The sequence below is a fragment of the Equus przewalskii genome, chromosome 3, assembly GCF_037783145.1.
Source record: "Equus przewalskii isolate Varuska chromosome 3, EquPr2, whole genome shotgun sequence".
Lineage (NCBI taxonomy): Eukaryota > Metazoa > Chordata > Mammalia > Perissodactyla > Equidae > Equus > Equus przewalskii.
Genome location: NC_091833.1, coordinates 8199695 through 8226163, shown reverse-complemented (window position 1 = coordinate 8226163; position 26469 = coordinate 8199695). Strand labels below are relative to the sequence as shown.

Below are 26469 nucleotides of genomic sequence, written 5' to 3'. Positions count from 1 at the left end.
TCTTCAAAATAACCTTCTAAGGTGGATTGTATTAACTCAACTTCACATACATGATAACAGCCACCATTTCATGAGCACTCACTATTTGAGCGGCACTATGCAAAGCCTTCTATATTCATTACTTCTCTCACGCCTCACAACAATTTTGTGACATGGGCATAATTTTTACTCCACTTTTATAAGGGACTAAGTTGATGCTTAGAAGTATTAAGCAGCTTGGCTGATGTTGCCCAGCTGGGGAGTGAAGGAGCTAGCACTCACATGCCAGAATGTTTGACCTCAAAGTTCATGAGGAACCTGGGGCTTGTATAGGTTAAATATCTTGCCCAAACCTTCACAGCTAGTCCTTGAACCCCCAAACCAGGACTTTTCCCCCTCTAAGGTTAGTACTCTTAAGAAGACTTCCTGGGAAGGTGTCTTTCAAGAAGGGATGGGTGGTGTGTGATGTGTGGGCAGCCCCCTGGATAACTTCTTTGGTCTCCTGTGTTCTCTCTCCAGATTCTGTCCCCCATGGCCAATGGCTTATTCCACAAAGCCATCATGGAGAGTGGGGTGGCCGTCATCCCTTACCTGAAGGCCTCTGATGATGAGAGGAATGAGGCTGTAGGTATACTGTTAACACCTCTCTAAGTTCCTCTCCTTGATCAGGAGAGAATGTGGTCAGGTGTCCACAGACCGTGTGCTTGGCTGTCCTTGCTAACCATAGCCAGGAGACCTGATGCTGGCCCAAGGTGAACCTTGTTGCTCCATGGGAGGTCTGGTTCAAAAGGAAATGGGTTGAGGTACACAATGCACTACCGCTGGCGTGCATGATTGTGTGTGTGCATGTGTGTGTTTCTATGTATGCATGAGTAAGTGTGTGAGGCAGTTCTTACATCTTATTCATTATTCTTTGCCTGTGATATATAACTCAGTTCCCTGTATCATATATTGCTCTTCTGTACCTACCATACACCACCTAGAGTGTTATGTTAAGAACTATTCTGAGGCTGTTTGCAGGTCAGTGGGAAAAAACACTGTGACTGATTAATGCTGTCTGGTATGAGAACGTGAGGGGGAGGTGAGGCATATGCCCCAGATATTTGTCATTTGTCATCTCGTCTTAGTGCACTACCAGCTGGTGAGGACCTGGAGAGCAAATCGTCTATATCTTTCACATCCCAGGATAATGCCTGATGTATATTAGGCGGCTATGAATGTTTGCTGAATGAATGAGTTAACAAATGAACTGATTCATTTAAAGAATGTTAATTAAGCACTGGGCTGTGGATTCATCTACTGGGTATTATTCATTTTAGTGGTATATTTTCTGAAACACCTTATAGAAAATAACAGTGTACACTGAGAGTAGAAACAGAGTTATAATACTGCAAAAATACCCTCACTACACAGGGAATACTGACTTTGGTTACATGATATATCAAGCTACTTTCAGTTTGTGTGTATATTTGTTCATTCGCCACCCACACATTGAGTGCCCATCGTTTTCCTGGCTGTATGTTAAGACCTGTGGCTTATTAGTAGAGAAGGCGTAAACTAACTTGAGAAGACTATACTCTAACCTGGAACCCATGGATATGTTTTGGAGGTGGTCCTTGAACTTCTACAATTGTATGCAGACTCTATATGTTTGTGCATTTTCCCAGGGAGAGGGTCTTTAGCTTTCATTGGATTCTCAGAGCATCTATGACTCCCAGAAGAGCAAAAACCACCTCATTCAAGGGACAAGTTCTACATATGTGGAAAGTCCAGTGACAGGGAAAGAAGGTGTTTAGCAAAGGGCTAGGTAGAGAAGGTGGAGATCCTTGGGGTGACAGGAGACTAGAGGAGGAAGGGGTTCATGGAGGCTGAAGGGATCTGAAAGGACATCTTTGAGTCGGTGGGATTGAGCCTTAAAGAATGAGTGGAATTGGTGTAGAGCAGAAAAAAAAAAATGTTCAGGGCATTCCAGGTGGGTGGGGGTGAGGTTTGAGCAGAGCTAAGCTGAGACTGAGGCTGGAGTCATGCCTCAAATGACAATGGAGGAGCTTGCAAAGCTGTTCCTCACTCTTTGGGCTCCTGGCTCCATTTAGTCCCCCAGAGTCGGGCTTCTGGGCTCTGTGGGACCTAGTGCCAATGAAGCCAACACCACAGGACTGGTGTCTTTGTGACCAAGAATCGTGACTCCATTCCATGGCCACAGACTGACAAACCACCTCCCCCAGCTCTGGAGATTGCTAAGGATGGCAAGGAGGGTCAGGTAAGAGAGTAAGGGTGATGCAGTGCCAACTGGTCCTCAATGTGTACAGTCAATTATGGGCACATGGGGTGGGGATGTGCAGCAGGCTGGACTTCATAGATGAAAGATCCGCCTGTGGCTGGATTGAGGTCTCTTTCCAACTTTCAATTTCCTAGAGGTTTTCAGTACTGTGTTCTGACCTGGTCCTTCTCTGGAAATAGTTGCAGGTGGTTGCGGATATCTGTGGTTGCAATTCATCAGACTCCGTGGCCCTGCTTCAGTGTCTGAGGGCAAAACCCTCTGAGGAGTTGCTGATCATCAGCCAGGTGAAGAGGGAAGGGAGAGTTTGGGTGTAGGGTTGCCCTTTGAATGGAGACGTAGACAAATCCTACCACTCTTTTGTTTATTTTGATTTGGGCTTGGAAAGATGGGGGTTGGGGTTTATAGTAATGGCTGTTAAGAAAAAATGTGAAATATAGAAACCTTACAGGTAATTTAAGGAACTTGAAGGGCCTGGAGTTCTGATTAAACTGGATAAGATCCAGAAAAATATGAGGTTGTCTCTATGTCAGTGAAGGCCTTGCACTGGGAAGAGGGACCACACTTGTTCCCCATGCTGCCAGAAGCTAAAGTCAAGATCTAGAAGTGGAAATTCTGTTAGGGAGCCATTTTGGCTTGGTGTAACCAAGAACTTTCTAAAAACTCAGTTGTCTGAAAAAGCTCCTTTAGAAGGCATGAGATCCCCACCTCTGTAGGTATGCAAGCTGGGTCTAGATGAGCACTGACAAATTTCAATCACAGGATGATTCATTGGATGGATGAACATTTATGTCTGTTCCAATCTCAAGAGCCTCTGTTAGTCGTTGAGAGAGTGAGGTCAACATCTGTCAGATTCCAACATTTGTTCAGGAGTGACTTGGCATGGATTCAGGATCTGCAGTGAGCTGCACTGGAGTCTGGAAAATGGACGATAAGTCCTTGACCCAGTGTACTGTGAAAGCTCTTTTATGTGCTCCCTTCTACCACTCTCAATATAGAAACCTAAAAAACCATGATTAGAGCCAGGTGTTGCTTCCTGAGACCCAAGAAATATCCAGCCAGATCCAAAGCACAGAGCTGAGGAAGACATCTCAGGAAGATGCTTATGCCAATCTCCATGACCCTGGCCATTGCTTCCCCTCACCACTCTGCCTGTTGCATTTGGTCAGTCGTTCCACACTTGAGCATGCATCAGACTCACTTGGAGAGCTTGTTAAACCAAGTTTTCTGGGCTGCACCCCCAGAGTTTCATATTCAATGGGCCTGGAGTGAGGCCTGAGAATTTGCATTTCTAACAACTTCCCAAGGGAGGCTGATGCTGCTGGTCCAGGAGCCACGCTATGAGAACCATTGTGTGAGGCTATTGTTTTTCTCAGTAGATACTATTATTATCCTCATCTAGCAGATGAGGAAGCAAGGCACAGAAAAGTCGAGCCCCTTTGTCCAGATAAGTGGCAGAGCTGGCCAGGTAGCACTGATATGTTGGGATAGGCCAAGAGTGGCTTATTTTTCTTTTCTTAATGCATTTTTTAGAGAGGGTTGGCTCAGCTTGGCTAGGGTTTTGGGACAGCAGATTTTGTGAACAGAAACAGCTGCCCGTTTTTCTCTTCTTCCTTATTTCAGAAAACCAAGGCTTTCACTCGAGTGGTTGATGGTTTTGTCTTTCCTGAAGAGCCTGTAGACCTATTGACTAAAAAAACATTTAATCCAATCCCTTCTATCATCGGCGTCAATAACCACGAGTGTGGCTTCCTGCTGCCCATGGTAAGAATTCTGGTTGTGCCTCCTGTTGTGACCTCAGCAGAGAGGCAGCCATTTGCTTCCACAGCTTGGTATTCCCATAGATGACACCAAGCACATGAGGGCTGGAGCCCGTCAGCCAAGTACACTGTGGTCATATTTCCTGTATTGGAAGGAGGGTAACTGAGGATTGGGGCGGCCACAGCAAGTGTCCGCCCTGATCCTCGTACAGGTTTATGGCAATAGATACAACGCTATAACCAACTAAGAGAGGATGGGGTCCATTTGAGCTTTGTTCAAAACATTACATATGATTGTTTCAAATAAGCACAGTTACTACTTCAAAAATGAAATTCATAAAGGTTTGGACAACTTCAGGGCCTTACACACTCATGTCCAGCCTCGGTTCTGGCATCTGACTTCCAAGGATGCTCTCTAAGTTTGTACAAGTTGCAAAATTATTGACTCCTTGTATTCATTCAACAAGCACGAACCGGGCATTTCCTATAAGCACTACACACTCTTAAAAACTGTGCAGTCAACAGTGAACAAGTCACAGGGTTACAGCTCTCTGCAAGCTCACATGCTGGTGGTGATAGACAAATGAGATACCAGGTTTCTGAGAGTGACAAGTGCCAGGAAGGACATATACTGCAGAGAAGGCTTCTTTAGGAAAGAGAAGGGGTGGTCGGGAAAGGCTTCTCTGAGGAGGAATCCTTTGCGTGAAGTCTTAACACAGAGAAGGAGCCATGATTTCTTGCCCCTGCTGTCTGAGAAGACCCTCCTCATTTGCAATAAACTTTTCGTCTGTCCTCAGATGAGTGGAGTGCTCAAATTCATAATACTGTCAAAGCTCATTTATGTAGACCGACCTCCTCCTTTTAAGCTGGGGAAATGAGGCTATGAAATAGAAGTGATGAGAGCATTGGTGAAATAGAAGTGATGAGAGCAGTTGGTGGCCGTCTAGAATCAGAGCCCTGAGTTCGCTGGACTGTGAGACTTGTCTTCCATTATTAATTTGCCTACAGAGCAATGTTTTGGGGTGAGCGGTGATGGAGATTTCTCTCCTTCTGTTGTAAATGAGGAAACTGATTCACAGACTGTGACGAAAGTGAGGCCTTTCAATGTCATCTGGGTCTGTTTTAGGAAGAAGGCAGTTACTACTGATGATGACCACCACCAACATAACCACTATGACCAAACAGGCATTATCATCCCATTTTCCAGCTAAAGAAACTGAGCTTCAGACAAGCTAACATGACTTTCCTAAGTCTCCCAGCCAGTGAGGAGACGGTGTATAAATGCAGTTAGGCTCTGCCTGTAAATGCTGGGTTCTCTGTTTACCTGATGTGTGGCCTTAAGTGAGCTGCCTAACCTCTCTGAATGGAGTTGCCTCATCTGAGAAACAGGGATAATTTTACTACCCGCCTCACAGGTACACATCAAATAGCCTGATGTATAGTAAGTGCTCAGTAAATGTTAGATATTGGAAGTATTCAAATGGCAGAATGGGAATTGGTGCCCAGGTCTGTGCAGCTCAAGAGCCTGCATCGCTGCTGATATTCCATGGGACCTTGCAGTTACAGCCACTGCTGGCCATGGAGACCTGGGAAATCCTCCCAAACCAACCCCAGCTCCTGAGCATACAGAGAGGGTTCCTAGTAGTTAAAATATACTTGTGGATTATTTGAGTGACTCTAGGGGTTCCCTCAGATTCCAGGAGACAGATATGTTTAAATATCTACCCCAGTGATTCATTACCCCAAGATTACAGCAGAAAATATACCAGGAAAATTCATTGACAAGTGAGTAGTAATTTCTACCCCTTCATGTTTTTAAGCTGTAATGTTGGCCAGGGGAGGGTCATTCATAAATGATTACCTGTAGCTTTTACTTCCTACCAAGCAGCACCTGCCAACTGCTTCTCAGCGGTCCTGATTGTAAAGGTGTTTGGAAAGAGAACAACAGACCATTAGTTTTGAGATTTTTCTGGCTTTTCTTTGAACTTGGTGTTGAAGCCAAGTTGTGGCCTGTATTAGTTTGCTAAGGCTGCCATGACAACATGCCACAGATGGAGTGGCTTAAATCACAGAAGCTTGTTTCCTCATAGTTCTGGAAGCTGGAGGTCCAAATTCAAGGTGTCAGCAGAGTTGGTTTCTTCTGAGGCCTTGCTCCTTGGCTTGCACGTGGCCGTGTTCTCCCTGAGTACTCACATGGTCTCTCCTCTGTGTGTGTATCACTGGTGTCTCTTTGTGTGTCCAAATTTCCTCCTCTTATAAGGACATCAGTCAGATTGGGGTAGGGCCCACCGTAGCATCCTCACTTTAGCTTTGTCACCTCTTTAACTGTCTCCACATACAGTCACATTTTGAGGTCCTTGGGGTTAGAGCTTCAACATAGGAATTTAGGAGAGGACACCATTCAACCCATAATACAGCCTTTACGCAAGGCAGCCATTCAGGTCCCACAAGACTGTAGATGTGACAGGGAATGGCTGCCTTTCATCAAATGTGAGAAGCAGCAGCTTCATTGCTGGACCAACCCACAGAGGCTGTTCCTACATGTGAACGCCTGGGAGCTGAGAGGGTTCCTGCTCTTCCCAGTGTCCCCTCTGAATGGCGGATGCCTAGGCCCTTGGAGAGACCAGTTTCCCTTTTGGTGACCTGATGTACTCACAGAGGACACCCTGCTTCTATCCACAGAAGGAGTTTCCTGAGATCCTTGGGGACTCCAACAAGTCTCTCGCCCTGCGCTTGATACACACAATCCTGGTAAGTGACCTTGGGCGACTACGTGACCTTGGACTCTCCATTCATTTAACAAACCTCCCTGGGTCACGCTCAGGAATAGGGGGTGGGGGCAGTGACATTCCTCGTTCATTCGTTCAGTAGATCTTTGCTAAGTAGAATTCAGCAATCCCCTACCCACAATCTCAAAAACCAAAGAGTTCTGAAAATCCAAAGACTTTTTGTAACCCACACGGCAGCTAGTCTTGAACTAGACCGATACGTAGCCGTTAGTCTTTATTGTTCCCACACTTTCATTCACTTTATTTATCCCACTATTCATACGTTTCTCTGCGGACACAATAAGGTGGGGGCTGGAGTGCTGGCCTGGCCCCTCCCCACCTAGTGAGCCTGTTACATAATAGGCAGCATATGTACTGAATTGCCTATCTACAACCTGAAAAGTTCTGAATTCTGAAACCCACCTGGGACTAGGGACTGTATTTACTACATGCCAGCCAGGCACTGTGCTAGGTTCTAGCAACACCGAGGACCATTACTAAATCATTTGTTCATTCATTCCCTGGACAAATATATCCTAGACGCTATGATGTAGAGATGGATTAATTTCCTCTCTTCCTTTCTTCTTGCCATACATGTTTATTCAGTGTGTACTCCGTGCCAGGTTTGTTTCATTCATTTACTCACTGAACAAATTTTTATTGAGAGTCCACATGCCCCACCACTTCTCCAGGGACTGGAGAGCAGTGATAAGCAGACACTCTTCCTGCACTTGAGAAACTTGTAGACTGATGGGGTGGATGGACATGACAAGACCCTTCAGTAAAGTGCTATACAAACCTGAGCAGAGGAATGTCCTAGGCCATCTTGGTTATCTGGTGATGAGAATTGAGACAAAGATTTGAGAGATATTTAAAATACAAATCAGACAGTGGAATCTCTCAGGCTTGATTGTATATGGCCATACAGAGGAGGTGGTCATTGACCTGGGTCTTAGGGAAGGGGAACATTTGAGCAGGAGGACATTTCAAGAGGAGAAGGTATCTTGAGCCAGGTTCCACGGGTGGGAAGTAGAGTGTGCAGGTGCAGGAGGACCAGAAGAGTGTGCAGTCTCTCCTAGGGCCTAGTAGCATGGCAGGAGCTGTTTTTCAAATGGTAAGTAGTTCTCTGATGCAGAAGGCATAGCCTTGTTCCAGAATTTCGGGGTTCCGCACTGTGACTGTCTTGTTGGCGCTCGCCAGAGGCTCCACACAGCATCTGTACTCACCTTGGATATCTCAAGCACTGAGCGGTCTGCTGTTCATATGGCCCATGTGAGGGGCACTTGCACCACAGCCTGGACCCGCTGCAGAGCCCTCCCTTGCTCTGATCTGATTTCAAACACTCAGCCTTTGGAGGACCCAATGAATGAGTCCAAGCAAGCGCCCCCTGCTGTGGTAGATGCTTCTTCCAAATTCCAAAGAAACAAACAACAGACCATGCGCCTGTCTTAGTGTTAGGGGTATGGTGTAATAACTTGTTCCAGCACTCCGCAGAGTACCAGACCCCTAAAAATATCACCAAAGTGGCAGACTCTGAATCTTCGTGAAGTTTACCCTTCACACTCTGACATTAGTGCTTACGGCAAGTTGAGGGATTGAAGACTGGGAGGCAGCCTGGTGCCAAATCAAAGAAAGCATGGAATGTCCTGTTACAGGTCTTGACAATGGGTCTCAGGGGGAACTGACAGGACTGAATACCTTCTCTCTGACAGGCAGCATGCTTTTCTCCTTGCTTCTCATGTAATCCTCTGAACAACTCATTTTTTATAGATGAGGGAACTCCAAAAGACCACTTAGCCTGGGCCAAATAGCAAAGGCCTGGAGGCAGTGCTGATACCAGGAGCAGGGCTGTCTTCATGGATGTATGACCTGTGTAGTCACAAGGACCTCGCGCTGAGAAGGGTCATACACTTGGTTAAAAGTTCTGTTGTCACCATCTTGAAATTCTTAGAATTTTTGAACAGGGGCCCCCATATTTTCATGTTGCACTGGGCCCTACTAATAATACAGCCAGCTCTGGCCAGGGGTGGTTATTTCTGATACATTTCAGAGAGGCGTGCATACTGTGATTAGGAGCATGGAATTTGGATGCAAACAGACTAATGAAAGAATCGTGGTTCTAGCAGTTTAGACAAAGTGCTTAATCTGCCTAAGCCTCAGTTCCCCTGTCTGTGATGTGGGCTAATTTTAATACTTGCATTATAGGATCACTGTGTGGATTCAATGAGGCAATGCATACAAAGCACGTGGAGTCACCCCTGCACAGCAAATGTTTAATGTTTTGGCTGTTGGTGCTGACCTAGATCTCATGTGACCATGATTGTTTTACAGCATGTCCCTGTCCAGCATTTACACCTTGTGGCTAATGAATACTTCTACAACAAGCACTCCCTGTTTGAAATACGAAATAGTTTTCTGGACCTGCTTGGAGATGTATTTTTTGTGGTCCCTGCGCTGGTCACAGCTCAATATCACAGAGGTGAGTCTCTGAACACCCCCTGCAGGACCACAGCCCAGCAAGGCTGGTGGCTGGAGGGATCCTCATTGCCTGCTGACCAGCCGCCTGCTCCGCCCTTCGGCTCTCTCACTGAGAGGGAGGTCCCAAGGGTGTCTGGGATAGAACCCTGCATGCCGACCTTTGTAATTCCCTGCCTTACAGTGTTCAGGAATGTTGATCAGTTCTTGTTGTTTCTGTTCCTTCCCCTTCTTCAAGACCACGTAGAAAATTCCCATCTCCCCGTAATTTTCTGGGGCCTGCCCCCACATTCCTTTTTCTTTGGAAGGGTCTTCCCAAACTTCTTAGCTTTAAGGAGTAGTGGAGCAATCAGAAAGAGAATATTACTTGTAAGGGCACAAACCCAGCCTTCCTCCCTCCCTCCCTTCCTTCTTTCCCCCTCTGTCTCTCTGTCTCTGTCTCTTTCCTCCTTCCATCCTTTCTTTCTTCTATATTCCTTTCCACAAATATTTATCATAGGCCTACTGTGTGCCTGGCCCTATTCTAGGCCCAGAAGACACAGCAGTGAACAAAGCAAAGACTCTGCTACTGTGAGACTCATATTCTAATCAGGAAGACTGATAACAAAGAAACAAGTAAATATAGAATGCATGCTTGTTAGATGGTAATAAGTGCTGTAGTGTAAAATACAGCAAAGTAGGGGATAGCAGTGACAGGGTGCTGTGGGAGGATCCTGTATTATAAGGTCTGTTAAGGTGACAGGTAAGAATCGACTCTTAAATTTGGCAACATGGAGATCACTGATGACCTTGACAGGACCTATCATGATGGAATGATGGAGGTAAAAGCCTGACTAAAATGGATTCAAGAGAAAGTGGACAAACTGATTTCCAGACTCTATACAATCCAAATCTCAACCAAAATCTCAGCAGTGGTTTTGGAGAAGTGAATAAGCTAATTATAAAAATTTATATGGAAATTAAAAGATAGCCAAAATAATCTTGAAACAAAATAACAAAGCTGGAAGACTGACAAGACACCTGATTTCAAGACTTATCTTTGAGCTACAGTAATTAAGAAAGTCTGGTATTGGCTGAAGGGTAGAAAATACAAAACAGAGTGAAGAGTCCAGAAAATAGACAGTTAACCAATTTTCGACAAAGGTGCTGAGGTAATTCAGTAGAGAAAAGAAATTCTGTTCAACAGTTGGAGCTGGAATAGCTAGATATCTGTGTAGAAAAAGTGAATCTCAACCACCCTAACTCACACCATACGCAAAAATTAGTTTGAGATGAATGATCGATCCAAATGTAAAGGATAAAATTGTACTTAAGCAAAATTAACATTTTTGCTTGTCAAAAGACACTGTTTGTTGACAGTATCAGCAAAAATGGTGGAGTAGGGAACTCCCACAGCCTGTCCCGCTATAAAAGGAGTGAATAAAATGGCAAAGACTGTCAGAATCAACTTTATCAAAACTGTGGAAACAAATCAAGGGTTTACAGCAAGCAAGTGAACACTTCATCAAGACATAAGCTTTTGAGTTTCAGCAAGAGAGCTTTGTGTCATTTTAATTTACTCCGCACCATCTCCTGCTATCCAGCTAGGCAGTGGCCTTGTAGACAGCCTGCATTTATAGTATAGATTCCTAGTACTGGAGGGAGAAGCATGGACCTTATTCTCAAAGAATTGTGGTTGTTTGTTTTGACCTGTCTGATGGCACTCTGAACTAAGCTCAAAGGGCTTGCTTTTATTTCACCTAACTCAGAACACTCTTAAGGCTGAGGTAGCTACCTGGAGGGCATTTTTAATAAACATTTAAAGTTAAGTGCATTTGCTGCTGCCACTAAGGGCAAGGGATAACAGCTGGAGCAAACAATAGACAAAGCTTAAGAGGAAAGTCTGGGCAACAAGATGCTTTGGGGAATAAAGGCTTGAAAAGCTCACTTATATTCCTGGGATTCTAGAAGGCCATGTGCATGTCCAGAGTGGGGAGCATGCTCAGAAAAGGCCAGAGAAGGCTCTAAGCTCTCACATTTGGCTGACCTACAGGCTCTACTCAAACAGAAAGTGAAGGCTAGGAAAGAATTGTTAACTACCTGGCTGAGTATTGAGGGAGTGCTCCAACACACACAGAGCCTACCTTCAAAGACTAGGAGTTTTTTTGTTTGTTCTGGCACTTAGGAACACCTCAGCTGACCTATAAAATTATTGGCTGACCACTAAGCAAACAGAAGAAAGCCTTCAGTGGCCACAAATAGCAAAGAATGCAGACTTTACAAAATTAGTGCACAAACGATGCTAAACAAATAACAGCAACCACAAAAAGCTGTAACAATACACTGTAGGGAGAGGGTAGATTCTGATGTCCAGAGTTGCCACATTATGATATTAAAAACCTCCAGTTCTCAAGAAAATATTACAAAGCATGCAAAGAAACAGGAAAGTATGGAATATACACAGGAAAAAAAGAAACTAATGGAAACTGTCCCTGAGGAAGCTTAGATGTTGGACTTACTCAACAAAGATTTTAAATCAACTATTTTAAATATAGTCAAATAGTTAAAGGAAACTGTGTACAAAATACCAAAGTAAATGATGACAATGATGTCTCACCAATTAAATAATAGCAATAAAAGAATAGGATTTATAATATTATAAAATGAACCAAATAGAAATTCTAGTATTAAAAAGTACAATAACTGAAATGCAAAATTGACTAGAAGAGATCAATGGCAGATATGAGCATAGGGAAAAAAGAAACAGAGAACTTTAAGATAAATCCATTGAGATTACACAACGTGAGCATCAGAAAGAAAAAGGAATGACAAAAATGAACAGAGCCTAAGAGACCTGTGAGGCACCATCAAGCATTCCAACATATGCATAGTAGGCATTCCAGAAGGAAAGGAGAGAGAAAAGAGGCAAAAATAATATTGGAAGAAATAATGATCAAAATGCCCCCAATTTTAATGAAAGACATGAATATTGATGTCCAAGAATTTAAATGAATCCCAAGTAGAAGAAACTCAAAGAGACCCACACAAGCATACATTATAATCAAACAATCAAAAGCCAAAGACAAAGAGAAATTCCTGAGAGCAGTAAGAGAGGTGAGACTAATCCTGTACAAAGTATCTTCAATAAGATCAACAGCTGATTTCTCATCAGAAACCATGGAGACTAGAAGGCAATAGGATGACATATTCAAAGTGCTGAAAGAAAAAAAAAAACAACACGTGTTCAACCAATAATTCTACATATGTCAAAACTATCTTTCAAAAATGAAGGAGAAATTAAGATGTTCCAAGATAACCAAGAACTGAGAGAGTTTATCACTTGTAAACCTACCTGACAAGAAATACTAAAGGGAGTCCTTAAGGCTGAAAAAAGTCACTAGATGGTAATTCAAATCCATAAGAAGAAAAAAGAACATCAGTAAAGTTAACTACACTACTTATGCTATGTTTACTTATAATATAAAAGTTACTATTAATGTGCTTTTGGTTTCTTACTTCTCTTTTTTCCTGTATGATTTAAAAGACAACTGCATAAAACAATAATTATATAACCATGTTATTGACACACAATATATAAAGATGCAATTTGTGACAATAACAACATAAAGGGAGCAGATCTATATAGGGGAAATTTTTTTGTGTTCTATTGAAACTAAGTTGGCATTAATTTGAAGTAGATTATCATAAATTAAGATGTTAATTGTAATCCTTAGGGCAACTGCTTAGAAAAAAACTAAAAAATATATAGTAAAAGAAACAAAAGGGGAATCAAAATGGTGCATTAGAAAATATATATCTAACACAAAAGAAAGGAGTAATGGTGGAGCAACTGAAAAACAAAAATGATATAAGACATATAGGAAACAAGTAGCAAAATGACAGAAATATGTTCTTCCTTATCAGTAATTACATTAAATGTAAATGGGTTAGGCTCTCAAAAGGCAGAGATTGCAGATTGAATGGATTAAAAAAAATCATGATCCAACTATATGTTGTCTACCAGAGACTCACTTTAGAACCAAAGATACGAATAGGTTGCAAATGAAAGAATGGAAAAAGATGTTCCATGCAAACAGAAACCAAAAGAGAGTTGGCTTGGCTATGCTAATATCAGACAAAATACACCTTAAGACTAATTTGTTACAGAGAAATTGTTAGACTAAAAGAGACAGAGAAGCACATTATATAAAGAGAAAAGAGTGAAGCAATTAGGATGATATAATAATTATAAACCCATATGAAGCTTACAACAGAGCTCCAAAATATATGAAGGAAAAAGTGACAGAATTAAAGGAAGAAATAGGCAGTTTTACATTAATAGTTGGAAACTTCAACCCCACTTTCAATAATAGTTAGAACAATTATACAAAAGATAGACAAGGAAATAGAAGACTTGAACAATACTATAAACCAACTAGATCTAACAGACATGTAAAGAGCACTTCACTCAACAACAGCAGAATACACATTCTTCTCAAGTACATGTGGGACATCTTCTAGAATAAAACATATATTGGGCTACAAAACAAGTCTCAATAAGTTTAAAAAGATGTAAATCATACACAGTATCTTCTCCAATCTCAATGGAATGAAATTAGAAATCAATAACAAAAGGATATTTGGAAAATTCACAAGTATTTAGAGATCAAAACAGCACATTGTTTTTTTTTTACATTAAAAAATTGTGTCAATGTGCATAAGAAAAAATTTACCACTTTAATCCTTTATAAATGTACAGTTCAGTGGAATTAAAGTTCATTCACATTGTTGTGCAACCATCATCACTATCCATCTCCGGAGCTTTTCATCACCCTGAACTGAAATTCAGTACCTGTTAAACAATAACTCCCCACTACTTCTGTCTCTAGAATTTGACTCTTCTAGGTACTTCACATAAGTGGATTCATACAAGGTTTGTCCTTTTGTATCTGGCTTAACTGACTTAGCATAATGCCTTCAAGGTTCATCCTTATTATACCATGTATCAGAATTTCACTCAGTTTTAAGGCTGAATAATATTTTGCTGTATATTATATTTTCTTTATCCCTTCAGCCATCAATGGACATTTGGGTTGTTTCCACCTTTTGGTTATTGTGAATAATGCTGCCGTGAATATTGGTAAGCAAATATCTGTTCTAATCTCTACATTCAATTCTTTTGAGCATATGCCCAGAGATAGAATTGCTGGATCATATAGTAATTCTATGTTTAATTTTTTGAGGAATGGTCATATTATTTTCCACTGTGGCTGCAGCATTTTGTATTCCCACCAGCAATGCATAAGGGTTCCAATTTCTCCACATCCTCATCAGCACTTATTTACTGGTTTTTTGTTTTTATAAAACCCATCCTAATGGGTGTAAAGTGGTATCTCCTTGTGGTTATGATTTGCATTTCCCTAATGATTAGTGATACTGAGCACCTTTTCATATACTTGTTGGTCATTTACATGATTCCTTGGAGATATATCTATTCAAGTTCTTTGCCCATTTTTGAATTCAGTTGTTTGTTGTTGTTAAGTTTTAGGAGTTCTTTGTACATTCTAGATATTAATCCCTTGTCAGATATATGACTTGAAAATATTTTCTTCCATTCTACGGACTGCCTTTTTACTTTGTTGGTAGTGTGCTTTGAAGTTTTTAAACAAACAATACATTGTTAAATAATCAATAGGTCAAAGAAGAAATCACAAGGGAAATTAGAAAATTCTTTGAAATGAATGAAAGCAAAAACATAGCAAACTGAAACTAATGGGACACAGTAAAAGCAGTGCTTAGAGGGGTATTTATTGCCATAAATCCATGCATTATAAAGAAGAAAGATCTCAAATCAATAGCATAACTTTTCACCTTAAGGAACTAGAAAAAGAAGAACAAAGTAAAAACAAAGCAAACAGAAGGAAGAATATTATACAGATTAGAACAGAGATCAGTGAAATAGAGGACAGGAAATTAATAAAGAGGGTGGTTGAACCCAAAAGCTGGTTCTTTGAAAAAATCAACAAAATTGAAAATCTTTTAGCCAGACTGACCAAGAAAGAAAGAAACAAGACTCAAATTGCTAAATTTAGGGTTGAAAGTGGTGACATTACTACAAACATTACAGAAATACAAAGGATTATAAGAGACTACTATGAACAATTGTATGGCAACAAACTAGATGAAATTAGAAAATTACTAGAAACACACAAACTACCAAAACCAACTCAGGAAGAAATAGAAAATATGAACATACCTATAACAAATAAAGACATTTAATCAGTAAGCAAAACTTGCCAACAAAGGAATCCCAGGACCAGCTGGCTTCACTGGTGAATTTTAATAAATATATAAAGAAGGACTAAAATCAATTATTCTCAACTTTTTAAAAAAGTGAAAGAGGAGGGAACATTTCCTAACTCATTCTCTGAGGCCAATATCACCCTGATAGTAAAGCCAGACAAAGACATCACAAGAAGAGAAAAATACAGACCAATATCCCTTATGAGTATAGATGCAAAGTCCTCAAGAAAATACTAGCAAACTGAATATAGCTGCATATTAAAAGGATTACATACTATGACTAATTGAAATTTATCCCAGGAATGCAAGGATGGTTTGACATATAAAAATCAATCAATATAATATACCGTATTAATAGAATAAAGGAAAAAACCCCACATGATTATCTTAATAGATGCAGAAAAAGCATTTCACAAAATCTAACACACTTTCATGATGAGAACACTCAACAAACTAGGAATAGAAGAAAACTTGCTCAACCTGATAAAGGGCTTCCATGAAAACCCACAGCTGATATTTTACTTAATGGAATTAGACTGAAAGTTTCCCCTCGAACATCAAGAAGAAGATAAGGAAGTCTCTTCTTACCACTTCTATTCAACCTTGAACTAGAAGATCCAGCCAGATCAATTAGACAAGAAAAAAAATTAAAATCAGTCTAAACTGTAAAGAAAGAAGCAAAACTATCTATTCATAGATGACATGATCTTATATATAGGAAATCCTAAAGAATTCACAAAATGAGTTTTAGGGCTAACAAGCAAATTTATCAAAGCTTCAGGACACAAAATCACTATACAAAAATGAATTGTATTTCTCCACACTAGCAATGAATGATCCAAAAGTGAAGTTAAGAAAACAACTCCATATAGAATAGTATTAAAAATAATGAAATACTCAGCAATAAATATAACCAAGGAGCTATGAGACTTGTACACTGAAAACTGCAAAGCATTGTTGGAAGAAATTCAAGAATAAGTGGGAAAACATCAAGTGTTTATAGATTGGAAGACTTAATATTGTTAAGATGGCAGTACTCCTGAAATTCAATGCAATCTCTATCAAAATGCCAACTTCCTTTTTCGCAAAAATGGACAAACTGATCCTAAAATTCATATGGAATTTCAAGGGACCAAAAATAGACAAAATAATCTTGAAAAAAAGGAGTAAAGTCAGAAGATTCACACTTTTAGATTTCAAAACTCAGTCCCTACAAAACAATGCCAATCAAGAGGGTGTAATACTGGCGCAAGGATAGACGTATAGATCAATGGAATAGAATTGAGATCCAGAAATAAACCTATTTATCTATGGTCAGTTGATTTCAATAAGGCTGTCAAGACCATTTGATGTGGAAAGAATAGGCTTTTCAACAAATGGTGCAGGAATCATGGATAACACATACAAAAGAATGAAGTTGGACCCTACCCTCATATTATATACAACAATTATCTCATAGTGGATCAAAGATCTAAATGTAAGAGCTAAAACTGCCAACTTGTTGGAAGAAAACATAAAGGTGTGAATTTCCATTACCTCAGATTTGGCAATGGATTCTTAGACTTAACATGAAAAGCATAATGAAAAAAGAAAAAAATAGATAAAATGGACTTCATCAAAATTAAAAATTATTGTGCATCAAAGGGCAATACAAAGAAACTGAAAAGACAACTCAAATATTGGGAAAAAAAATCTGCAAATCATATATCTGACAAGGGCCTATTATTCAGAATATATAAAAGACTCTTACAACTCAACAACAAAAAACACAAACAATTCAAAATGGGTAAAGGATTGATTGGACATTTTTCGAAAGAAGACATACAAATGGTTAATAAGGACGTGAAAAGATGATCAATATTATTAGCTATCAAGGAAATGCAAATCAAAACCACAATGAGATACCACTTCACACCCACTAGGGTGGCTATAATAAAAGAACAAAAAACAAAAAAAAATGGAAAATAACAAGTGTTATCGAGAATGTGGAGAGACTAGAACCCTCATATACCGCTGGTGTGAATGTAAAATGGTGCACCTGTTGTGGAAAACAGTTTGGCTGTTCCTCAAAAAGTTAAACATAGGGCCAGCCCCGGGGGCCTAGTGGTTAAGTTCTGCACCCTCTGCTTCAGTGTCCTGGGTTCGTTTCCCAGGCGTAAACCTACACCACTTGTCTCTCAGTGGCCATGCTGTGGTGGTGTCTCACATACAAAAAGAGGAAGATTGGCAACAGGTGTTAGCTCAGGTTCAATCTTCCTTAGCAAAACGGGGAAGATTAGCAATAGATGTTAGCTCAGCAGGAATCTTCTTCAGCAAAAAGACAAAACAAAGAGAATTACCATATAACCCAGCAATTCCACTCCTAGGGATATACTCAAGATAAGTGAAAACAGATGGTCAAAAAAAATTCTACATGGATGTTCACAGCAGCCTTATTCAGAGTAGCCAAAAAGTAGTAACAACACAAAGGTCCATCAACTGATGAATGGATAAACAAAATGTAGTATCTACATACAGTGGATTATTATTTTGTCATAAAAAGAAATGAAATATTGATACATGCTACAATATGGATGAACCATGAAAACATATGCAAAGTGAAAGAAGCCAGCTACAAAAGGCTGCGTTTGTACAAAACTACTTTCTGTGTCTCTGGATTTGCCTGTGGTTTTCAGGGGCTGGGGGAGGGGCAAGTGATGAGTGACTGCTTACTGGGTCTGGGGTTTCTGTTTGGAGTGCTGAAAATGTTCTGGACCTAGATAGTGGTAGTGGTTGCACAATATTCTGAACGTACTATAATCTATTGATTTACACACTTTGAAATGGTTAAAATTGTACATTATGTGTATTTTACCTGAAAAACAATGCTATTAAGAAAATGAAAAGGCAAGCCACAGACTAGAAGAAAATATTCACAATTATCTGACGAAAACATTATATCTAGAGAAAAAGAACTCTTACAGGTCAATAATGAAAAAAATAAACAATCTAATTACAAATAGGTAAAAGGCTTGAAAAGACACTTCACAAAAAATATATATGAAAGCCAAAAGCACTTGGAAAGGTGCTCAATATTGTTAGTCATCAGGAAAATGCAAAGTAAACCCCAAATGAGGAAACCATTTGCACTTACTAGAATGGCCAATGTTAAAAACACAAACTATACCAGGAAGTATTGCCAAGGATGTGTAAAGTTCAGAACTTTCATGTACTCCTGTGGGGAATGTAAAATGGTACAGCCACTCTGGAAAACTGTCAGTTTCTTCTAAAGTTTAATGTGTAGCTACTCTATTACTCAACCATTCTACTCTTATGTATTCATGGGAGAGGAGTGAAAGCATTTGTTCTTAAACAAGACTTACATATGGATATCCATAGCAGCTACTTCATAATAGCCTCGAACTAGAAAGAACCCGAATGTCTCTCATCAGATGAATGGATAAATAAATTGTGGTATATTCAGGCAATACTTGGAGATAAAATGGAATCAACTCTCGATACATGCAACAATGTGGACGATTCTCAAAAACATTATGCTGAGCAAAAGAAGCCAGACATGAAAGAGTATATATAGTGTGTTATTCCATTTATGTGGAGGTCAGGAATAGGCAAGATTAATCCATGGTGATAGGAATGAAAACATTGATTATCTCTTGGTAGAGTGATTAGAAGGAGACATGAGGGAACTTTCTGGGATGTTGGAAATGTTCTGTATCCTGATTGGAGAGGTGGTTATGTGAATGTATATACATTTGTAAAAACTTACCAAACTGTGCACTTAAAACTTGTGCTTTTTATTGTCCATAAATGATACTTCAATTAAAAAAGAGAAAGAGAGAATGAGAGGAGAGGAAGCATAGAGAGTGAGTATAAGGCAACTGTATTGTGGGGGTTTGCTAGAAGGGATTTAGAGAAATAAGACAGTAATTGGAGGAGAAGCTGAGACAAAGAGTAAGCATGTTTGTGTGTGTCTGTGTGTGTGTCTATGCATGTGTAAGTGTGGGCATGCATAAGTTCCTGTGTGCACGTGTGTTTGTGTGTGTGTACTTTAATAGGAGACTTTGTAAGCTACAAAGCTTACTTACTACTTGTTTGCTACTCATGGTGATGACCCAGCAGAGAAAAATGGATCATGCAGAGAAAGAGCAGGGGGTAATTACAGTGCAAAGACCATTAGTATAAGACAGCTGAAGAAATGCAGGATGCAGAGAGCATCTTGGAATCAGGGAATAACTTTGTTCCCTTTGTCTTCAGACAGTTGAACCAGAGTCAGCGAGAGGAAGTCACAGAGAGGAAGATCTTGGCTCAGTATGAAAGGTTTCTTAGAGAGGTAGAACCATTGCTCTATCAGGCTACTGTGAGGGGTAGTGAGCTCTTTGTCACGGGGTGCGAGTGCTGCTGTAGCAGGAAACTCTAGCCTCAAATGAGGAAGAGGGAAGTTAGCTTGGTTCAGATTGCCTCTTGTCTCTGGGCTGTCCCACCCATGGGTCTGTGAATCCAGGAGCAGATGGATGGGCATGCAAGGCGGGACCCTGCTCCACCCTGCAAGCCTGACATGATTCCTTTCCTAATTTCTGCAGATGCTGGTGCATCGGTCTACTTCTACGAGTTTCAGCATCGGCCCCACTGCTTAAAGGACATAAAGCCGGCTTTTGTCAAAGCGGATCACTCTGATGAAATTCGTTTTGTCTTTGGAGGTGCCTTCCTGAAAGGCGACGTTGTCATGTTTGGTAAGGAACTGGCCTCAGCGGCTCCTGCCCTTGCAGAAACATGAGCTTGGGATTAGCTGGGGAGAAGACACTCCTCCCTACTGAGCACGAAGTCCCTTACCTGCCCCAACACTATGCAAGGGCCTGAGAGGACTGCTGGGTTGGATTTAATCTACTGATTACAGAGACAATCTTTCCCTAGAAAATGCCATCCACTAGCATCTTTAGAAACCAAGATGAAAAAGAGCTGCCAACAGTTGCTTGATGAGTGTTTCTCTTTGTACTAAAGCCTATTGGGGTGAGCAATTAGGGAAAATTAGAACCACTTTCTTCTTTTTCTCCTACCTCTGGTCTCACCTTCCCTGTGTAACCAAACAGTGGGTTTGTCTCTTGGTGCGTGTGGAGCCAAAAAGCACAACCAAGGCAGAAGTAGGTGAAGAAGGGTTTATTGCTTGCACAAGCAATGGGGAACAGCAGGGATCGCTCCCAAAGCACTGTTTTCCCAGCCCAGGTCCAATGGAGACTATACACAAGGGAGCAGAGGATAACAGGTTTATTTGTAACAACCACATAACAACTGTGTTTATCTAGGGCACATGGGTAGCAGGTAAACATGTTAGTATATACATCTCATGATCTAAAAATGGCTGTTTGGACCCTCCCAGAGGAGGAGAATTTAAGATGCCAGTGAGTTTAGATAACTTTAGAATGCTTGGGGTCTTGCTGCAAACATGTGAATTTCTCCGCAAGATTGCAACATCTGCGAAACATGGACATCAGTCTCTGCAAAACATGACACATAGTTTCTTCTTGTCTGAAAAACATTTGACAGATCTTGTTAGTTGTTGACCAGATCCTCAGTAACCCTTTCTTTGCCTGGTCACACCTGCACTTCCAAGAATACCCATGAGGCTATCACCTAGGGCTTTGAAAGGTAAGAACCATGTTTTTCATAATTCCAGCCCAAAGTGATCTGGATCCAGATGATCTATTGTAAATGCATGTGAACTGTTACTATGAGGTTAGTTCACTTATTCCTGAATTTATGACCTGTTCTGCGCCTAAAATAATAAGCCAATCAGATGAGGTTATCAATAGAAAAAATTATAGGAACTGCACATAGGAGGTTTTTGCTAAAATATTTAGCTAAAAAAATTAGACAAAACAGGGTCTTACCCAGTTCATGCTGGCCTCCTGACAATGAGGACAGAGCTTCTCAGATAGAGTATGAATTTATAGGCTTTACAAGTGACAATGTGGGACTATCTCCTAGATACAATTTTAGTAAAAAGAGAAAGGTGCAGAATACGTTTCCATATTATCCTGAGTATGTAAAAGGTATCTCCTTAAACACTTGCACATGTCTAGCCTGCCTTCGGAGGGTGCTCAAGAAGCTGGTAACAATCCTTGCCTCTGAGGCTGGGAACTGGGTGTCTGCAGGGAAGAGATGGGAGGGAAACTTATTTTCATTAGATTCCTTTCCTGCATTTTGGATTTTGTACTTTGAGCAAGTATTACTTTTTCAAGTAAAGAAATACAATAATTAATTAGTTCTTTGAGGGAGATAGAGCAATAGTCTCTGTCTCCGAGGCACTTGCAGCCTCATGAGAATGGCTGGAAGAGCACTGGGGGGACAGGGAAGACGTGTGTCCAGCCTCTGACACTTGGAAGCCAGGACTCCTTGGGCAAGTCATGGCTGCTCTGAGCCTCAGTATCTGCATGGACAAAATGAACACAGTGACTCGGTAGGCTGGTGAGGATCCAAGGGGAGGAGAGTGTGCAAGTGATTCGTCACGTGTGGGGCACCTCGGCGTCTGGGAATCATGGTGAGAGTCAGATTTTGTGATTATCTGCTTCAGAAGGAGCCACAGAGGAGGAGAGATTGCTGAGCAGGAAGATGATGCGATACTGGGCTAACTTTGCTCGCACTGGGTAAGAAGACCTCCTGGCTTCGCCCACAAGCAGGTGTCTGAGGATGAAAACCTCATCCCTTTTCTGCTCTCACTTCCAGGGATCCTAACGGGGAAGGCCTGCCTCTGTGGCCGGTCTACAATAAGACCGAGTGGTACCTGCAGCTGGACCTGAATGTGAGCCTGGGACAGAGTCTGAAGGAGCTGGAGGTGGAGTTTTGGACGGAAACCCTCCCCCTGATAATGTCCACTTCCGGGGCGCTCCTCAGTCCTCTCTCCTCCTTAGTCTTGCTGTCTCTGCTCCTGCCTGCCTTTTTCTCTTTTGCTCCTTAAAGAAGTTATCTCCATGTGATTTCCATTTTCCTTCTCCTTCTGCAATTTCTCCTGCAATCATTAGCTTCATTCTAAGTTTAGCTACTTTGTGGAATCAGTTGCATTTGCTGATGTTTTATGGACTGGAGATGATTCTTAGGGAATTCTTTTCAACATCGAAAAATGCAGTTTTCCTGGAAGGGTACCAGATTTCTACAGTAAATCTGCAGAAGGGCTGGCCCATTATTGGGCATAATCATGATGTTGTTACTCATATGAAATAAATCATAATGTAAAATATACACAGGGGAAAGAATTTAATTCTGTGATGAAGACTCCCTGATTCACCCCCAGGATCCAGGATGAAGTAGATTTTCTATCAGGGAAGCTGTCTGTGTGTTACTGAAATATGAGTCCTCCAGCCCCAATCCAGGTGGGTTTCAGCCACAAGCCAAGCACGGATGTCCTGAACATCACTGGCTTGAGCTGGGCTCTTCTCTGGCTCAGGAGTTATGTGGGGGAGGGAGGCATGCTGGAGAGCCTCCTGCTCAGCGATAGAAGTCAGATGTCTCCAAGGTCAGGAACCCAGAAGTTGAATGCCAGGCAGCAAGGTCAGTTCAGGGACACCGAGGAGAAAAGATGTTTTTGACCCTGATGGGGTCGATGTTAATCCGTCATTCAATAGATCTACATTGGGCATCTGATGTGTTCCAGACACGAATGGTGAATAAAGAAATGCTCTTCACTAAATGGTTAGCAAACAGACAGAAAGGAAACATTCACACAAGCGAACATCTTATGATGTAAAATTGATAAGTTCGCCCAGGAAAAGTAAGGTGTTTTAAGAAAGTGTAGGGCCGGCCCTGTGGAGCAGCGGTTAAGTTCGCACATTCCGCTTCTTGGCGGCCTGAAGTTTGTCAGTTTGGATCCTGGGTGTGGACATGGCACTGCTTGGCAAAAGGCATGCTGTGGTGGGCATCCCACGTATAAAGTAGAAAGAAGATGGGCATGGATGTTAGCTCAGGGCCAGTCTTCCTCAGTAAAAAGAGGAGGATTGGCAGTCGTTAGCTCAGGGCTGATCTTCCTCAAAAAAAAAAAAAAAAAGTGTAATGGGGGAACTGAATTTAGGTTGAAGTGTTAGGAGATTCTCCCTGAGAAATAATTTATATTAAAAAGGACTAACTAAAGTTACCCAGATGATAGGTGGGGAGAATGTTGTACATACCATCATTGAAAGGATGCACTCTCACTTCTTATATCCATATCATCCCTATTATATCCATGCCATCCCTATCATATCCATATCATCCCTATTATATCCATGTCATCCCTATTATATCTGTATCACCAATATAACGCCCGTATAATGCACCAGGATAATTAGTTTTCCTTTGTGATTGCCCCAGGATTACACATGAGGAGCACAGAGGATGTCAGTAACTTAGAGTCCTCTGGATCAGAGATCTCCAATCATAGCCTGAATCTGGCCCCCAGGAGTGTTTTGTTTAGCCCACACAATGTCAAAAATGCCTTGTAATTAGTTTCCAGCTAAATTTAAGTTAGGGAAATTTCACGTTACCAGCCATATTTCCAGCTTCTCCACCTTAAAAAATCTGGCCACATTGGAGTTGCATTCAAGGATGGTAACCAGGGTTTCTGACAGCCCATACAGCTCTTTTGTGCAATTAGAGGGTGCCCTTCCCTCTAAACACTCTACAGACATCTTCCAGGAAACTGCCATTGATAAATGTCAACATCTATGATGTGAATGACACCTCCTCTGGAGTAGTGCCCTCATGCAGTGCACATCCTGCACGACTGTTCCCAGTGATAACTGATCTACAGGAACTGAGTATTGGCTGCCCCTTTACAACGGCATGAGCTCTCAACTTTCCACAGTCCTCACTATTCCCTTTGTCTTGTGCCTGGCCTATTTCACTCACTGATATTACCTGATCCCTCCAGGTATTTAAGTTTGGACCCCTGACCTCTCATTTTACAGTAATCTGTGGAATGGTGAAGGGAGTCACCCAGCATCACTCACTGAGTTAGCAGCAAGTCCAGACCAGACCTTGAGTCTCTTGTTTCTCCAGAGCAGGACTCTTCCTGCCGAGCTGCCTGCCTCCCTCAGCAGATGGTCCAAAGCTGTTGATTGTCTCTGGCTTAGGTGGCTGTGGGAGGGGAGGATCGGGGATGCTTGGGGCACTGTAAGGCTCTAGGAAGAGAGACCAGACCAAGTGCAAGCAAGCTGGGAATTCAGTTTCCTCTGCAGCTGCAGAAAGCTAAGGTCTACATTGATATTTGGCAAAACTAACAGCTCGAAAACAACACATAACTCATTTAAAAAAATACCATCATACTAAATGACATTATACCTATGATTTATGTCCTTTTCAGTCCCAGCATCTTCAAATAAGGGTCTAAATTGAATAGGTGTCTTACAAGAGGGAGCATGTTTCTAAGTCATGCTGATACAGGGCCCTCTTCCATCATTGTTCCCGTCCACATGTAATCAGATGTTTTATTGAGTTGAAGTTGAAATATCAATGCCACTTGGCATCCTGCTTTTTCTCATTGAACTCAGGGTTTTCTGTGGGCTGTAAGAGGAGACTCACTTGGAGGAATTTCCTAAATTCCAATGCCCAGGACCCTCCCCAGTCCAACCGAAGCAGAATCTTCTGGGATGGGACCTGTAAATCCGTATTTTCAGTTTTCAGGCTTTCAATGCACACCCTGATTAAGAACTGTTGAGTGTTAACAATGTGGCATAAGCATTTTCCACGATGCTAGAGGGTTTTCCAAAAATCAGCTTTCATCTCTGCCTGATGAGGATCCATCACAATCTCTTTAGCCACCAGCTGCTCCTGGACACTCATGGGCATAATTTGATGAGCACTTTTGGGAATGAGTACTTTTACTTTTAAAATGATTTCTGGCATTGGAATTGCAGGAGAAGATGGACCGGGGCAAAGGTCATGCCATTTTCAAACTGTCTCCTTGTGTTCTACACATTCGCTTCCCTAAAGGGTCCCCTCACTTCATCCTCCTCAGCAACACAGGTGCTTGTATGTCAGTCGCCTCTGCTTTTCCATCATTGTAAAACATAAAATACTTAATTACTTCTATAGTGTATATTAAATAATTTATTTGTTCACAGAATATTCTCTCTTTCTTTCTTTCTTCTTTTCCAAACAACCTTGGGCCTGAATCACTAAGTCAACCAAAACAAACTTTGGAGACGACCCAAAATCAGTGTTTGCCTGTGAGTGTCGTAATGTCCAGCAGAGGGCAGCATTACAAAGGAAAAAAAGCTCCCCTCCATCTGAGGCTCCTGGGGTGCTGATGTGATGCTGTAGAGCTTGAACGGAAAAGAAAACCACGGGAAACAGCACCGTTCATCATTGTCCATGTTCCCTGTAACATCTGGAAAGGGGAAACGTACAATCCATCACCTGAAAAGTCTGACTGAAATGACTAGACTCACAGGCAGAACAGAGGTTGGGCCAGCAGTCTTTTTCTTTCCTAATTTGCCTGCCCCACCCCGAGGTCCAAATTCTGCCTCCCTCTCAGCCTGTAGCCCTGGCTGCAAGTCAGGGGCTTCCCCTGGGCAGAGGTGGGGAGGGAGGGAGGTGGGCTGAGGCCCTGCACCTGGGAAGCTGCCCTGCCTGGCGCACCTCAGGTAACACATCTACAGGGTAAGCTTCCCTTCCCCCAGCTCAGACAGACCCACCGGGTCATGGCCCTTGTGCTCTGCTGAAAGTATGTGTTAAGGGTGTGCCTCATGTTAGTCCCAGGGAAGGAGGAGCAGGGAGAGAGAACCTAACTTGGCACTTTCCTGGCCCATAAAAGGGAATTTGTTGACAGAGATATTGCTGTCTGTCTGGATGAACTGGAACTCAAGTTGGGGCATAAAGGATGGATAGGAGGATAAAGGCCAGGAAAGGTGTGGTGGCAGCATGGCCATGAATGTTCAGTGGTGGTGAGGGAGCTAGCCCA

At 41.7% G+C, this 26469-nt stretch overlaps 1 protein-coding gene across 6 annotated transcripts in view; it reads left to right on the top strand.

The window, feature by feature from the left end:
• The window catches only part of CES5A (carboxylesterase 5A), a 36121-nt gene extending 12470 nt beyond the window's left edge, over positions 1-23651 (top strand). For all 6 annotated transcript variants that reach the window (XM_070613681.1, XM_070613680.1, XM_070613684.1 and 3 more), the window contains 8 exons: positions 499-603; positions 2440-2544; positions 3881-4021; positions 6700-6768; positions 9117-9264; positions 20123-20272; positions 22111-22183; positions 22263-23651. In XM_070613681.1, coding sequence (XP_070469782.1) covers positions 499-603; positions 2440-2544; positions 3881-4021; positions 6700-6768; positions 9117-9264; positions 20123-20272; positions 22111-22183; positions 22263-22494 — 1023 coding nt within the window. In that variant the 3' untranslated portion in view covers positions 22495-23651. The remainder of the gene's footprint in view (positions 1-498; positions 604-2439; positions 2545-3880; positions 4022-6699; positions 6769-9116; positions 9265-20122; positions 20273-22110; positions 22184-22262) is intronic.
• The last annotated feature ends 2818 nt before the right edge of the window (positions 23652-26469 follow it).